Source organism: Schistocerca nitens, chromosome 5 (assembly GCF_023898315.1).
Source record: "Schistocerca nitens isolate TAMUIC-IGC-003100 chromosome 5, iqSchNite1.1, whole genome shotgun sequence".
In the NCBI taxonomy this organism is placed as follows: domain Eukaryota; kingdom Metazoa; phylum Arthropoda; class Insecta; order Orthoptera; family Acrididae; genus Schistocerca; species Schistocerca nitens.
In genome coordinates this window covers 396,508,917-396,524,186 of record NC_064618.1, presented here as the reverse complement: position 1 = coordinate 396,524,186, position 15,270 = coordinate 396,508,917, and the positions used below count along the sequence as shown (strand labels likewise).

Genomic DNA, 15,270 nt, shown 5'->3' with positions numbered 1-15,270 from the left:
GATGGTACATTTCTTTTGTGTATTGCACATATTTATTGTGATCTTTGTTGAACCAAATATCAAACTTATAGTCCAGGTGAATATTTGGAAATGTCATCTGCAGTAACGCAGTTATTGTTTAGTTACCATAAGAAGCTCAATTTCTGTAACATTCTCTACGAAAAATTAAGTTTTGATTGTACTGCTATATTTGTTTTAGTGGTACACTTTTTATTTTCATATTTCTCTACTATACACTACTACTCTGAGAATTATTCTACCACTAATGAAACACTTTTACAAGCATATCATATCAGCACCTAATTGCAAATTCGTTGTGTTAACTGTAGGCTGAAACAATATCAGGCCATTCTGCATCATCCGTCAGTGAAGCAATTCTGGTAGCAAAAGATCTGCAAAAGAGGTCCAAATCTGGTCGATGTTCCATCGTCCTGACACTGGGTGAATTTGGAGCAGTAGTTGCAGAAGCTGGAGGAAAGGATGCAATCCATATACCAGTTCCACAGCATAAGAGTACTTTTGGTGCTGCACCAGTTGTCGATTCAACAGTAAGTTCTATCAACTACTTCCTATTTTTTCAAGTATTTGGTTTTGTTATATATCACTGCACCTGTTTTTAAACATGAGGTGGTCATTTATTCAATTTATTTTTGTTTTCTTCTCTTAAATTGAGGAAATCAAAGTGACAGAGTAAGGGGGCATTTAAAATGTAAAGGCATGTTGGTTGTACAGCTCATCGCGAGATAGGTTGCCACCTGTTGGTGTTGCAGGCATGTGACATGATAAGGAAAGTACATGAGCTGAGCAGAAATGAATGGGGAATCATTATAACGAAGATACAGGGTCATGGGAAATCCATTGACATAAGCAAGTTAGACCAAGGATGGATTGTTGCGGCTCAGCATCTACGGACAGATATTGTAAAAATTTCAAAGCTGGTCAGTTGTTTGCAAGCTGCTGTCATGAGCATCTATGGAAACGTGTTGAAAGATGGTGAAACCATAAATAAATAACAAGATGTTGGGCATCTATGCCGCACCAAAAAAACGGGGAAGTTGAACACTGTCTGCTACATAAATCAGTGTAGGCTGCCACTGTTCAGCATATTATTGAACATGTCGTTCCACAGCACACAATCCCCTGCACATTCCCATGTTAATCTGACATTGTCAACAAATGCAGTGGGCGGAGGATCATTGAGATTGGACTGTGAATCAATGGAAGTTTGTCTGATGAATCACATTTCTTGTTACACCTAGACAATCATAGTTTCCGGATACATCATTGTACGGGTGAACTACTGCTTGAAACATGCTCCACATCAAAGATGCAATCTAGTTGGGGTAGTTTTATAGTATTGGGGGGGGGGATATGAGAGATGTATTTTAGTAAATGAAGGTACCATGACAGCTGCAGACTACGTAGATATTATTGTGTACCGCCTGCATCCCTTTAAGCTCAATATCTTTCTTGATGGTGATAGCATTGGTGTCTTCCAGCAGAGTAACTGCCCACACACTTGGCCAGAATCATCTTACAGTGGTTTGAGGATTGTGACAGAGAACTCATATTGGTGTCTTGGCCACCAAATTCACTTGATCTGAACCCAGTGGAACACATCTGGGATGTAACAGGTGCCAGCTCTGTGTCCAGAAACCACTGGTCCAAAATTTTTGCATGACCTGAGCTTAAACATCTCCAGAAACCTACCAGGGACTTGCCTAATTTATACCATACAGAATTGCTGTTGTATTGTGTTCCAAAGTTGGATCAACATGCTTTTAAGCAGACAGTCATAATTTTTTGCCTCATCATTGTATGAGTCACATACTCAATGGACCAGCTGAAGTGACTGAATTATTGCTAATCACTAACTCCATTCCAGATTCCACAGATGACAAATTTTAAATATTTTTTTCAAGACAGATTTTCTGTGAATAATTTTTTTGTGCTGTCATTTGCTTCAATATAAATGTGTTTAGGTCTGTTACATTAGGTTTTTTTTACGGACAGAGTAGGGCACGTGAGTTTTTACTTATGGGGGGGGGGGGGGGATGCACACTGTGAAAGTTTTAGGGTATTTATCTAATGTTTGCTTACATTGTGCAATAATACAGCTGTGCAAGATTGTAATTTATTATTGTATTTGGGAAAATAATCTGCTGAATTCATTTTCTTAGAATCGAACTTGTTCAATAGTGTTGAGTATCAGCTTAAAAAAAAAAAAAAAAAAAAAACACATTTGAATTTTGAATTATGAGAATATTTAAAAATAAACAATAAAACAAACACAGAAAACCAAACTACCTCTTAAACTTCACAGTAGATGCTATCTTGTAAGAGGTTTGCAGGTTGTCTTTGTTAGTCTGGACGTTTGCTGGAAAAGCGTTTCCTAAGAGAGTGTCACAGTTTTCATCATATTCACGAATCCCATCATCTAAACTGTACTGGTGGTATCTGTCAAATACCTCACCAAAATTGTTGCCAACAGAAAATATAAATATGTGTCTTTATGTTATAGGGTGCTGGAGATTCATTCTTGGGTGCACTGGCATTCTTCCTCGCACGCTGCCCAAAGTTGTTGTTAACTGAGATGGTCAGCAGGGCATGTGCTGTGGCATCCATCAGTGTACGAGGAGAAGGAACACAGACTAGTTTCCCTTATGCACATCAACTACCACCTGAAATATTAATGAATTGCTGATATTGTACATAATATTTGTGAACTGGGTGCATTATTTCATTACACTGCTTTTGGAAGACTGTCAGCATTGTTAAGTTGAACACAGGGTGCTTTGTTAATTTCCATAGTGAGAAGCCAACAGAAGTAAAACTTTTATGGATAAAAGCTTTTGGATAATGTGATATCAATAGCTGAGTTGTAAGGGATAAATGATACTAACACATGTTACAATTTCATAATGTAAAATTATGTAACAATAATAATATCAGGTGGTATGCAGGAGAGAGTCTCATAATACAATTAATTTCAATATTTATTGAGCAATTCACAACAAATAAGAAACACACAAGCAAACTGCAAGATTTCCATGTTAACATATTGCCAGTTTGCTGTCATCCTGTGATTTTTGGCTGACACCTGTTCAACCTTTCATTTCCATATTATGAATTCAGCAATCGAGATATTGAAATTCACTATCTTCTTCTGTATTAATACAGTGCACACCAACAGTGGTGACTCAACAGTCAAATGAAATGAGAAACATAACACTAACCCAAGAGATGGAAAATATTATAAATCTGAAACAAGTTAACATTTATTTTGTGAAGTGTTTACTGTTAGAATTACTGGGTACAAAAATGGAATAAAAGTTAATGAAAAACAAAAATTACCTACACTGTGAAAAACTGACAACTGATATAAAGACAGCAACAGTTTCTATAAATGCACATTACTTCATGTGGTAAAAACAATTTTTTTTTTGCTATCGTACACAAATGTACACCATATTTTCTGCAGATATGTGCACAGCTTTTTGGGCAGAGTTTGCACCATGCTTGCTTGACATCATACTGTGCCCAATGACCATTTTTTGTCATATCTGACATTAGCAGTTAGATTTGTTGCACCTTTCTTTTCCATAGATTCTTCTCAAATGCTTGGTGTCCCTTTCCTTTTCATATCAAATTTTCCACTCTGTGTCAAATCTGTTGATATATCAGCTTGAAATTACATCAGTAAGTACTCACTGGTTTTCCCCAGCTGCTGTTGATGACGTATGTACAATAGCGAACTTTTTATGACTGCTAACCCCCCGCCCCTGCCCCCCAGAAAAAAACACCAATAACAGAATACCAGTCTCATATACCACCTCTTAGATCATATGTCAGTTCTATTTCTATACCACCCCAAAAGCACGTCAGGTTTATCCCTCTCATGAATTTGTTGTACTATTTTACAACAAATGATCTGTCCACATCTACAGACTCTTTTCTGTAGCACACCACCTTTTGCTTTTAGATTCCAGCTCTATGGCAGCATATGAAATTGACGGCTTTCCAATCAAACCACTAGATTAGGGACAGGTTAGACTTAAAAGGGGAGGCCATGATGATTGGAATGCAGATTTATTGCAAACTTCGTACACTCGTAGTAATCCTCGTCTGCATTTCTCAACGAACCAGGTGCCACTTCCATTTTTCTAGTCACGATGTAAGGTTTTATACTTCACGAACAATTCGCACGTACATTATTTCTTCCTGCTACATAAGCAAGGTCTCACCGCTATACAAGTTAACCGTCAAATGATCCCCATTCTACCCTGGCCCTCCCCTCGTTGGTCGTTTACTAGTTGGTAGTTATGAATATTATATTATTTGCGATGATAAAACTTTGTAGACTGCCAAATAACATTGTAAATTTAATAAAAGTTCATCTGATTACAAGTATTTTTCCCATTATATCAATTGTAATATAAATAGTAAAGAATATGACTGTGTTGGAAAAAAAAAGTGATGAACGGGACTCAATCCAGCGACCAACGACCTATGATTACGGGGCTTGAACACTAACCACTTGGCTGCACCTGCTTTGTGATAACGGCCACACACAGGTACATATTTGATGACTGAAATTATCTTGCGATTTTCTCAATAACACTTGAGAAGTACGCGCTACTGCTTACACATTTTGTTGTCCTCATGGAGTACTATAAGTGTACAAAATTTGCAGTAAATACACATTCCAAACTTCATGGCCTCCACTTGTTAGTTTCAACTCTCAACCATGCTCCGCTTCTTTCAGATCTCTTTCATTTACCAAAGGACAATACCCCGTTCTGCCCTTTCTAATAGTACCAATACAGAGTATACCTTTAACTTTTAATACTACTGCCAGTTGCAAGGATGAGAACCAGTTATTAAAGAATACTTTCTCAAGATTTACCAAGAAAAAAATTTCAAAGTGCCATTACTATGTCCGCAGAAAAACCAAGTCCAAAATCACCACAAGTATCTTTGCCCACATAAGAATGAAAATTATACATAATTCCAGATAAACCAGCTCGCATGAAAATCTTGAATCCCAATTTGGGTGGTTAATTTCTAATATACGGCAGCCTCTGAAATGTACACTGTGTTTGTCGATGGAATTTTATTCTTCTAGTGAAATTGCTTTCATACCTTGAAGAAGAGTATCAAGCAATGGCCGTATTTCCAATAGTTTACCATATTTTGGACCTGTTCTTGATTTTCGGTTGGTGTTACCCTCTGTATGAAAATACTTGTAAGTTTTTGGAACCTATTTAAATTCATTATATCTGCAGTAGGATGATATCTACATGCTGCGGAGCCAGTGCAATTTGTTAGCTGGCATTTTTACCAGTCCCATTTGGAATAAAAGTCCCATAAGCTGTTCAGTTTCAACCTGTGTACAGTTGAGTACCTCTCCATCTTTTCGATGAGCTTACAAGTTGCTTTGAATACAAATTTCTTTTTATAATATCGTGTGTAACAAATGTTTTGAAATACATGAGAGGAGTTTTCAAATTTGCTGGAGGGGGCAGGAGGTAATTCCACCATGTAATATTGGGCAGTTCAAAATCTATTTTCTTGCATTCCACTCATCTGTATGATTTTTTTTTTGTCTGAGAAGAAGGTGAATTACTCGATAAATTTGTGGTTGTAGTAGGCCCTGATACAGACAAATTTACATCAGATACACTGGCAGTAGTTATTGCAGGGATGGACAGAAAGGACTTAATGAACTTCACTGGTATGATCAAGATTTTGAGCTTCGTCACTAGCTCACTTTATCATACAAAAATAAAGTGTTCATCAATATTGTCAGATATAGCATTAATTTCTGACATGTTTACAAAATCAAGAAGTTCAGGAATTTCTTCAATGGTCATTTGTTTTTTAATGTAATGTTCCATTGTCACAGTCTAGTTTGTCTTAAAGGTCATTGCAGTATATACAAGTTTTCGCCCCTGATCGAAGCCCAGCTTGTTGGCTAGTCACAGCAAAACCTGAAACAAAGAAAATGTAATATGTATAGTAATAAGGTCTCAATTTATCACTTTTTTTCCAATATAAACAGCAAAATATAGGCTATTATTTATTTATTTTTTTCTTGACAGTTACTAACCTTTTAATCCCTACATTGTTCATGGATACGTTTGTATCAAGGTATATTATTAAGTCAGACATTATTTTGTTGATGGTGACCATTGTCAGAGCAATAATGCAAGTGTAATCTTCATCATAGTACCAAAGAAATAAAAATTCATGCGTAAAATAAACATAAATACACCACATCAACAGTCATGTGTAGACAATAATGTAACACGACGTCATAGCTGGAGAGATTCATGCAAGAAGTGGGTACATGCACCAACAAGTGGCAAAATGTCATACTAGAAGCCTGTCCCTTAATGACAAGATGACTTTAAGGATTGATACACAATATACTGTATTGCCTAGGAACAACACTGGGAATGAAATGGTTAACCCATAACTCACGAGGTGACTTTTCTATAATGCATACGAGATGTGGTCTCTGGACCTCTATATTTAAACAGATTTAAGGTGCAAATCATTTGAAAATTTTAATTAAAGTTAAGTGACATTTAGTTTTAGAATTACTTTAGTGTTTTTAAATATTATTGATCTTATTGCGAAGGGTTAAGCTTGCTGGAATTTACTTTTTATCACACATTTTGCGTGTTTTTTTTAGGTACTACACATAAACAGAACTGAATTTTACATTCTCAAAAATTATGTCTCAGGGGTTCAAACTTGCACATAAAAATTGCCCTCAATAGGTACAAAAAGACAATTTGTGGAAGTTATAATCAGTGTTGTGATCCACCGTTTTCTTTATCATCACAGAGAATACATTAGATTCTAAGTAGCACTTTAAGTGTTTTATATGGGAAACAGAGGACCCCACCACAATTGTTCTAAGCTTCTGTCTCTAAATGATTCTCCGCTAGCAGCAGAATTGTGGTCACTGGTTGTTGTAAAAACACCATCTTTTCCAGCCCTCTGATCTATATCACTGAAATCTTCCTCCGACAAACAATTTCATCAAAAAGATCATTTAAACTGACTTGATCCTGCAAGGTGTAAACAGCAAACAAAGGAGGTGACATCGAGAAAATGTAGGGTTGCGATTCAAGGAGGGTAGTGGGGATATAAAAGCAAAAATTTTTGCTTTCTCTGAGACCACACCTTGTGGGTTAAGGGTTAATTATTTTTCTGGCATTTCACCAGCATGATGGGTTGCTATTGTCAAATATTCTCTCTATTGCTGGATAGGACTGTGGGGTAGCATCTTTAATTCATAATCCAAGATTTAGATATCCACCACCAGCAATGGAGGGTGAATCTTTGACACGTGTGACACCCCAGCCCACCCTGGGTGCTACAGTGCCTATGCAGAGATAACCAACATACTGCCTCCACATGTTGACAGGAGTGAAAATGCTTCTTAACACATCTGTTATGGTTAATACTGTTGACTATCTGTGAGTAGATTTTTTTCAGCCACACTTTTCCAGTTGATATTTTTTTTTGTAAAACAATAACTATTTGTGTCACATTTTACATCATGTCAGCTAACAAGTGACAAAATTATTAGATATGTAGTTGTCACTTCTTTTTTAAATGTGGCAGTCTTCCTGTTATGAGAAACATTGACTATTTCCTTCACATTCTCTCTAAAAATCTATAGTTGTTAACCTATAAACTCTTACCAGCAATTGCTACCCATTCTTCGATACTTAGATGGAATTTTTATCATTTGTTACATCTGTGTTTGTGTATGCATCTGTCAAACACTTCCAATGGTTTATATATCCCCATATAATCCAAAAGCATTTCTCCTCTACCATTTCCACCATTTTACAATTCCAGTTCCAATGCTGGCACTTAAGTCAACATTCTTCTTCACAACAGTGGATAGATTCACCTTCACTGAAACACACACACACAGAATGCAAGTAAATACATTATAGCTTTTTAATTAAGTAGTTCTGTTTTTTAAAAAGTTAAGAGACTGAGAAGATTGTGCAGAAGGTAACTGATGGATCTGCAAATTATTACATCCACACCCGTACTTTGCATGCCACTATGCAGTGTGTGAAAGAAGGTTCATAGTGTACCTCTCCACCCCCATCCTATTCTATTCTATTCTATTCTATTCTATTAGCAGATGCTATACGAGGAGAAAGATTATCAATATTCCATGTACGTCTATAATTTCACTGCCATCATTAAGCAAGAACAACACTGCTTCATAATTGCTATAAGGAATAGCTGACACTAACTACATGACACTCAACCAATGATAGTAAAGTGAAATGCAAAGGGCGAGACGTGTTAACTGCAGCAAAGCCTGTGCATGATTGCTCAGTGTGCTTTTGACCGTTCATGCAGTACTGGTGTTTGATGAAGGTAGGTGGACAACTCATTAGTGCGACGTTCTGTGTGTGGTGCAGCAACACATGTGCAAGGCATCATTTGAGTGCAAGCCAGTCAAAGTGTCACTACTGTGGTCACAGTAATGGGTGTGTCCAAACATGTCATCTCGTGATTAAAAAAGGCCACTGTAAGTGGATATAATATGTAAAAGCATGCCAGTGGTTTTAGACAGGCCATCACGCCACAAGGGGATCGCTATATAGCCCTACTGGCGAAAAGGAACAGACATCTCATTCCTTGGCAGGTCGCTGCAGACCTTGCAAGCGCTACCGGTACTGGTGCCAGTGCATCTCTCTTTGCCAGAACCATTTTGTGACAGTTAAATTGGGCTGGTTTGTATGCTCAAAAGCTTGTTAAATCCATCCCACTTCAACTATGCCATCATCGAGAAAGATGTTCTCCGATGAAACCTGCTTCACTGTGGCAAGTAATTCTGGCTACTCGTTAGTGTGGGCAGAGGGGGAACACATTATACACCACAGAATATCCATAAATGTCACTGGTATGGTTCAGGCATTATGGTGTGGGGGCAGGCATTATACATAATGGCCGAATGCCACTACATATTTTTGCTTGACATACTGTTACAGCACCAGTGTTGCAGGGAGATTATTCTGGATCATGTGTGTCTGTTTAGGAGTGTGGTAGGTCTGGATTTTCTTTTTATGGATGACAGTCCCCACCCACACAAGAGAGAGATAAGATCCTATGAAGAACAGTGTGTTTTGCTATGGGACTGTTTAGTTGTCGCAATAGAGTTACAGAAATTTTCAACAAACTCCAGCAGCAGATACAACAAGAGAGGCAATCGCAAATAGGTTTATTATTAAAATTCTGAGAGAGTATGTTTTGGGAAGAGTCAGGTAGCATATTACTTCCTCCCACACATGTCTAAAGAGAGCTGATGTGGAGGTTTAGTGACAATCATTTTTCACAGACACATTTTCAAATGAATTGGGTAGTGTTATCAGAAGCACTGTCTGCTACACACTAGATATAAATACATTCCTTGTGCCACTGATTTACCATACCGCAATCATCCAACACGGGGGTTACAGTTACAGAGGACGGTGGTAATCATCAGCTTCCAGCTCAAGCACCCTAGGTTTATCACATAAACTCTTAACCAAAACCAGTCTAGTCCTCTCCAGTACTTACTATGTGGCATGACCCAAGAGGTACACATTACTTACTGAAGACTACGGATGTGGGAGATATTACTTGTCTTCTATGGGATTCTTTGGACCAACATGGTCATATAATAATAATAACAAAAACAATGTATAAGATTTAGTTTTGACTGCAAAAGAAGGAAAAAATATGTTTCATCAGGACAAAGCACTTTCCACAAAGGTGCTTTGACAACAGGAAAAAATTAAGTACAAACTGTTGGAGCATCCAGTCCTTTCCCCAGATTTGTAATCATCTGTCACTTATTCCTGTAACTAAAGAAATTTTCTGGTTGGATAAGTTTTGAATCCAATAAAGTTACTATGGCAGTTGTAGATAGATATTATGTTGATATTCCAGAATAAAACTAAATACTGAATCTATTCATTGGCAGAACCTTTGACAATCTGTATTAATTGTACATCATAAAATAAGTTCACACATAAATACATAACATCTTTCATTTTGAGGTCGACATCAGGCTCATAGGATAATCAATGAAAGAGACTGTAAAAATAAATACATCATCATGGTTACAGTGATAAGCAACAAATTATTGAATGTAAATATTTAACATGTACAAAGTTGTCACATGTCGGGTTATGACACTCCCGTAACACTCCTATCATAGTACCGTTTTAGGAAGTGTGTTTTCTGTTTTCACTTGTATGCGTAGAATCTGCATACAGTACCACCTTTTATTGTAAAATTTTTCCAGTGTTGGAAATTGTGGTGTGTGTGTGTGTGTGTGTGTGTGTGTGTGTGTGTGTGCGCGCGCATGCTGAAAATTGTGTTTAGTGATACAAGCAGAACAGCCCTGCAGTTCAGCAAGAACACATGTATAACAGTACCAACAAACACAACTACTGATGCCATAATAAATTGAGGTGAAACACGTGGCAAAACAAATGCTGCCTTTCTTCAGTTGCAAACAGATGGTCATAACATAAAAGCCATAAATGTAACATTCACTTGAAGTTTATAAACAGCAGAAAACAGTTCACTTAGGAAATTACCTTACATCAGGACCCTCCACGCATCGAAAGAATTTTCATTCTTTATTTAATTAATGAAACACAGTGGCAGTTACGTATTTTTTCATATTTAGCATGAGCATTTTGAGAATTTATTCTTTTTTCCAAGGGCATTTGTTTACATAAGTATTTTGTGTGCGCTCTGCATGTCTTTTCTTCTGCCTCTCTTGCACTGTAGTAATATTTTGAGATAATACTGCTATCAGACAAAATAAATCTTGAAATGTTTTTTATATGCTAATGTATTTTCAGTAGCTAATCTACATTACATCTATACTCTGCAAACCACTCTGAGGTGCATGGAAGAGGGTACATCCCATTGTACCAGTTATTAGGGTTTCTTCCTGTTCCATTCACGTATGGAGCATGGGAAGAATTATTGTCTGAATGCCTCTGTGCATGCAGCAATTATTCTAATCTTATTCTCACGATTCCTTTGCGAGGGATAAGTAGGGGGTTGAAGTACATTCCTAGAGTGATTATTTACAGCCAGTTCTTGAAAATTTGCTAATAGGCTTTCTCGGGATAGTTTATGTTTGTCTTCAAGAGTCTGCCATTTCAGTATCTCTGTGACACTCTCCCATGTATTAAACAAACCTGTGACAATTCATGCTGCCTGTCTCTGTATACATTCAACATCCCCTGTTAGTTCTACCTGGTATGGATCCCCCACACTTTTCAGCAATATTCTAAGATGGGTTGCACAAATGATTTGTAGACAATCTCTTTTGTAGACAGATTGCACTTTCTCAGTAGTCTACCAATAACCCTAAGTCTACCACCTGCTTTGCCCACGACTGTACCTATGTTATCATTCCATTTCATATCCCTACAAGGTGTTAACCCAGGTACTTGTATGAGTTGACCAATTCCAACAGTGACTCATTGATATTATAGTCATAGGATATTATGTTTTATCGTTTTGTGATGTGCAAAATTTTAGATTTCTGAACATTTAGACCATGTTGCCAATCTCTGCATCAGCTGAAATCTTATTAGGATCTGACTGAATATTTATGCAGCTTCTCTCAGATAATACTTCATTATAGATAATTGCATCATCTGTAAAAAGCCTAATTTTACTATTAATATTGCCTGCAAGGTCATCAATATAGAACATGAACAGCAAGGGTCCCAACAAACTTTCCTGGGGCAGATCTGGAGTTACTTCTACATCTAATGATGGATCCTCATCAAAGATAACATGCTGTCTTCCCTACCAAAAAGTCCTTAATCCAGTCACAAATTTCACTTGATATCCCATATGAGTGTACTTTTGACAATAAGCATAGGTGCGGTACTGAGTCACATGCTTTTTGGAAATCAAGAAACACTGCATCTACCTGGTTGCCTTGATCCAGAGCTTTCAGTATGTCATGTGAGAAAAGTTCGAGTTGTGTTTCATATGATCAATGTTTTCAAAAACCATGCTGGTTGGCATTGAGGTGGTTATTCTGTTCAAGATACCTCATTATGTTTGAGCTCAGAAAATGTGCTAAGATTCTAAAATAAAATGATGTCAAGGATATTGTATGGTAGTTTCGTGGATCATTTCTACTACCCTTCTTGTAGATGGGAGTACAGTGACTTTTTCCAAGAACTTTGCATGGTCTTTTGTTCGAGGGATCTATGATAGATTATAACAAGAAGAGGGGCTAACATAGCTGCAAATTCACTACAGAATCTGACAGGGATTCCATCAGGGCCTGGAGCTTTGTTCAGTTTTAACAATTTCAGCTGTTTCTTGACATCACTGACACTAATACTTATTTCATTCATCTTTTCAGTGGTACAAGTGCTAAATTGGGGCAATTCTCCTGGGTCTTCCTTTGTAAAGGAATATTTGAAAACAGTTAAGCATTTCAGCTTTTGCTTTGCTACCCTCAATTTCAGTTCCTGTCTCATTTGCGGACACTAACTTTGGTGCCACTGACAGCCTTTACATATGACCAGAATTCCTTTCTATTTTGTGAAATGTCATTTGACAGTATTCTGCTACAGCAGACTCTGAAGGCATCACACATTGCTCTCTTGACAGCCAATGTGTTTCATTCGGCATCTCTCTACCTACAGCCCTACACTTTATTTAGCACCTATTATGCAGTAATCCAGTAACAGTAGCTAATGAGTAACAAAAAACATAAGAGTGATGTATTTTAGTTATAACTTAAACTTTTGTCATTCACGCAGGCCAAGTTGTACTGTGTTTGTTTATACAACACAATTAAAACTATAGCTTCTTCATACTGGCTAATAAAAAGAGTTTGATGCAAATTTTACTTCTATAATAGTATTTTAATTATCATTATTTTTGATTCTCATTTCTGCTTGCAGATTTATGATGATTTCTTAAATATCACCAAGAAGTTCTCAAATAATAATACAAATAAATTTCTTGTTTGCAGAGAGAGTTGTGTGTCATGCTGAAATATAACCTCACAATGGTGAAAATTGCTGCATTCAGTGTGTAAGGACAGTGCACTAAAATTACATGTAACTGAGCTTTCCAGAAATTTGTTGCAATAGCAGCACTACACTCATGAGCATTTGAATTAAAGATAGTTGATATATTGGGGAAAGAGCAGCCAGATCACCAGGGCAAATTCAGTATTTCAACATGCCGCAACTGGAATGTTGTTAGACTTTGTACTGGCGAATGGTGTGACGTGGTAACCATAATGTAAGCAAGCTGTGTGATATTAATACAGTTTGTGTTTGTAGTAGGCTCTATCCACAGCTGCCTATTACATGGAGCACCCCATCTCTGAGGGATTGCACACAATGGGCTTCCCATATGCCACTGTAACAAGAGTGTACCCTGATTTCTGGAATAATCACTACCAGCAGTTAACTTTTGTGGTCAAGAATGTGTTAATGACAGGTTGCAGTCAGCTATCGTGGATCATCAAACTGGATAAATAGACTGCAGAACCACAAAGCAATCTCCAATTTAACACTGCAGAACAACTCATGTAGTCATACCAATTAGAATTACATCTTTGCTACGAGTTATCCCACAGATATTCCTCTGCTAACCAATCAACACAAGATGCTCAAAGAATGGAAAGTCACCTGAACTGTGATGAGTTACAGTACATACTGATATGCAGAGACAATGGATCCAACTCGCCAAAAGGGCATTCAAGGCATTTGGTGGAAGGAAGCATACACAGAATAAATTGGGACCCCTGAAGCGTGTGTCATCTCTCACTACGCAAGATAAAGAAACCTGCTGTCTGCAGATGTACATCCATATCTCACGTACCAAGTTACGTCCCTAGACATGAGTGTGTTGATGTGCCTCCTGCTCCCATATTTCTCCTTTTCTACACAGCCTGCCTCATCCTACCAAGAACATGCAAGTTCACAATGAATAACATGTCCACACCTTGAATTCAGCTCTGAACAATATGCATGATGCACAAATAATGACAGGAAAACGTTTGTAGAGATTTGTGCATCTGTAAAAAGATCAAGGCATGAAGCATACAACTACCAAACCTTAGCAAAACAGAACCCAAGAAAATTCTGGTCTTAAGTAAAATTGCTTGGCATGTCTAAGACTTCTATCCAGTCACCTGTTGATCAGTCTGGTGTGGCAGTAGAAGATAGCAAATGGGAAGCTGAAGTTTTAAATTATGCTTTTAAGAAATCATTCATGCAGGAAAATCATGCAACCATACCCATTCTTTGACCACTGCACACAAAGAAATATACATATCGCTGGCATAGAAAAACAACAGGAAGAGTTGGGGGGGGGGGGGGGGGGGGGGAGGTGCCAGATCTGGATGGAAACCAATTCGGTTTTACAAAGAGTATACTATGGCATCGGCCCTTTACTTAGCTTGCATTAATCATGAAGCTCTCACGCAGCATGAAGTCCCAAGTGATTGGAAAAAGTGCAGATGACTCCTGTATATAAAAAGGATACAAGAATGGAGCCATAAAGTTATAGACCAATATCCTTAATATCAATTTTCTGCAGAATTCTTCAACATATCCTCAATTCTAACATCACAGATTTTCTTGAGATGGAAAGGCTTCTGTTCACAAATCAGAACAGTTTTATAAAGCATTGCTTGTGTGAAACTCAGCTTGCTCTTTTCTCACGTGATATTTTGCAAACAATGGATGAAAGGCAACAGGTAAGATTCCATACTCCCATATTTTCAAACAGCATTCAACATGATGTTCCACTCCAAACTGTTAACAAATATAAAAACATACAGAATATTGTTTCAGATATGTGAGTGACGACGACTTCTTAAGTAATAGAACCCAATGCATTGTCCTCAATGACGAGTGTTCATCAGAGACGAGAGTGGCTGTAGGAGTATACGAGATGACAGAGAAAACTTCTAATTGCCATGATGAATGACAGATAGTTCTAAATGTAGAAAAATTTAAGTTAATGAATATGAGTAGGAAAAAGAATCCCCCTGACAGTTATGTCAATTAAAATACCTAGAAGTACCGCTGCAAAGCAATATGAGATAGAACGAGCACATAGAGATGCTTTGCAAACTCAAAAGGGAATTCATGAGGGGGGAGGGGGAGAGGGGGCACCATTCGTTTTAAGGAACACTACTGAGAAAATTTGAAAACCAGCATTTGAAGCTGA

General features: G+C 37.5%; 2 protein-coding genes across 5 annotated transcripts in view; one reads left to right on the top strand and one right to left on the bottom strand.

Annotated features, from left to right (window-relative positions):
• LOC126260061 (ribokinase-like) overlaps positions 1–4,407 on the top strand; it is a 65,661-nt gene extending 61,254 nt beyond the window's left edge. Inside the window, exons 6-7 of the mRNA XM_049957252.1 lie at positions 330–548; positions 2,522–4,407. Coding sequence (XP_049813209.1) covers positions 330–548; positions 2,522–2,704 — 402 coding nt within the window. The 3' untranslated portion in view covers positions 2,705–4,407. The remainder of the gene's footprint in view (positions 1–329; positions 549–2,521) is intronic.
• A 1,418-nt stretch (positions 4,408–5,825) lies between these two features.
• Positions 5,826–15,270, bottom strand: part of LOC126260062 (L-seryl-tRNA(Sec) kinase) — a 29,912-nt gene continuing 20,467 nt past the window's right edge. For 2 of the 4 annotated variants that reach the window (XM_049957255.1, XM_049957254.1), the window contains 2 exons: positions 7,719–7,938; positions 5,854–5,990 (listed from right to left, as the gene is read on the bottom strand). The gene's annotated coding sequence lies outside the window, so the exon portion shown is untranslated. Of the gene's footprint in view, positions 5,991–7,718; positions 7,939–15,270 lie in introns of all 4 variants that reach the window. The other 2 variants (XR_007546599.1, XR_007546598.1) reach the window with 2 other exon arrangements.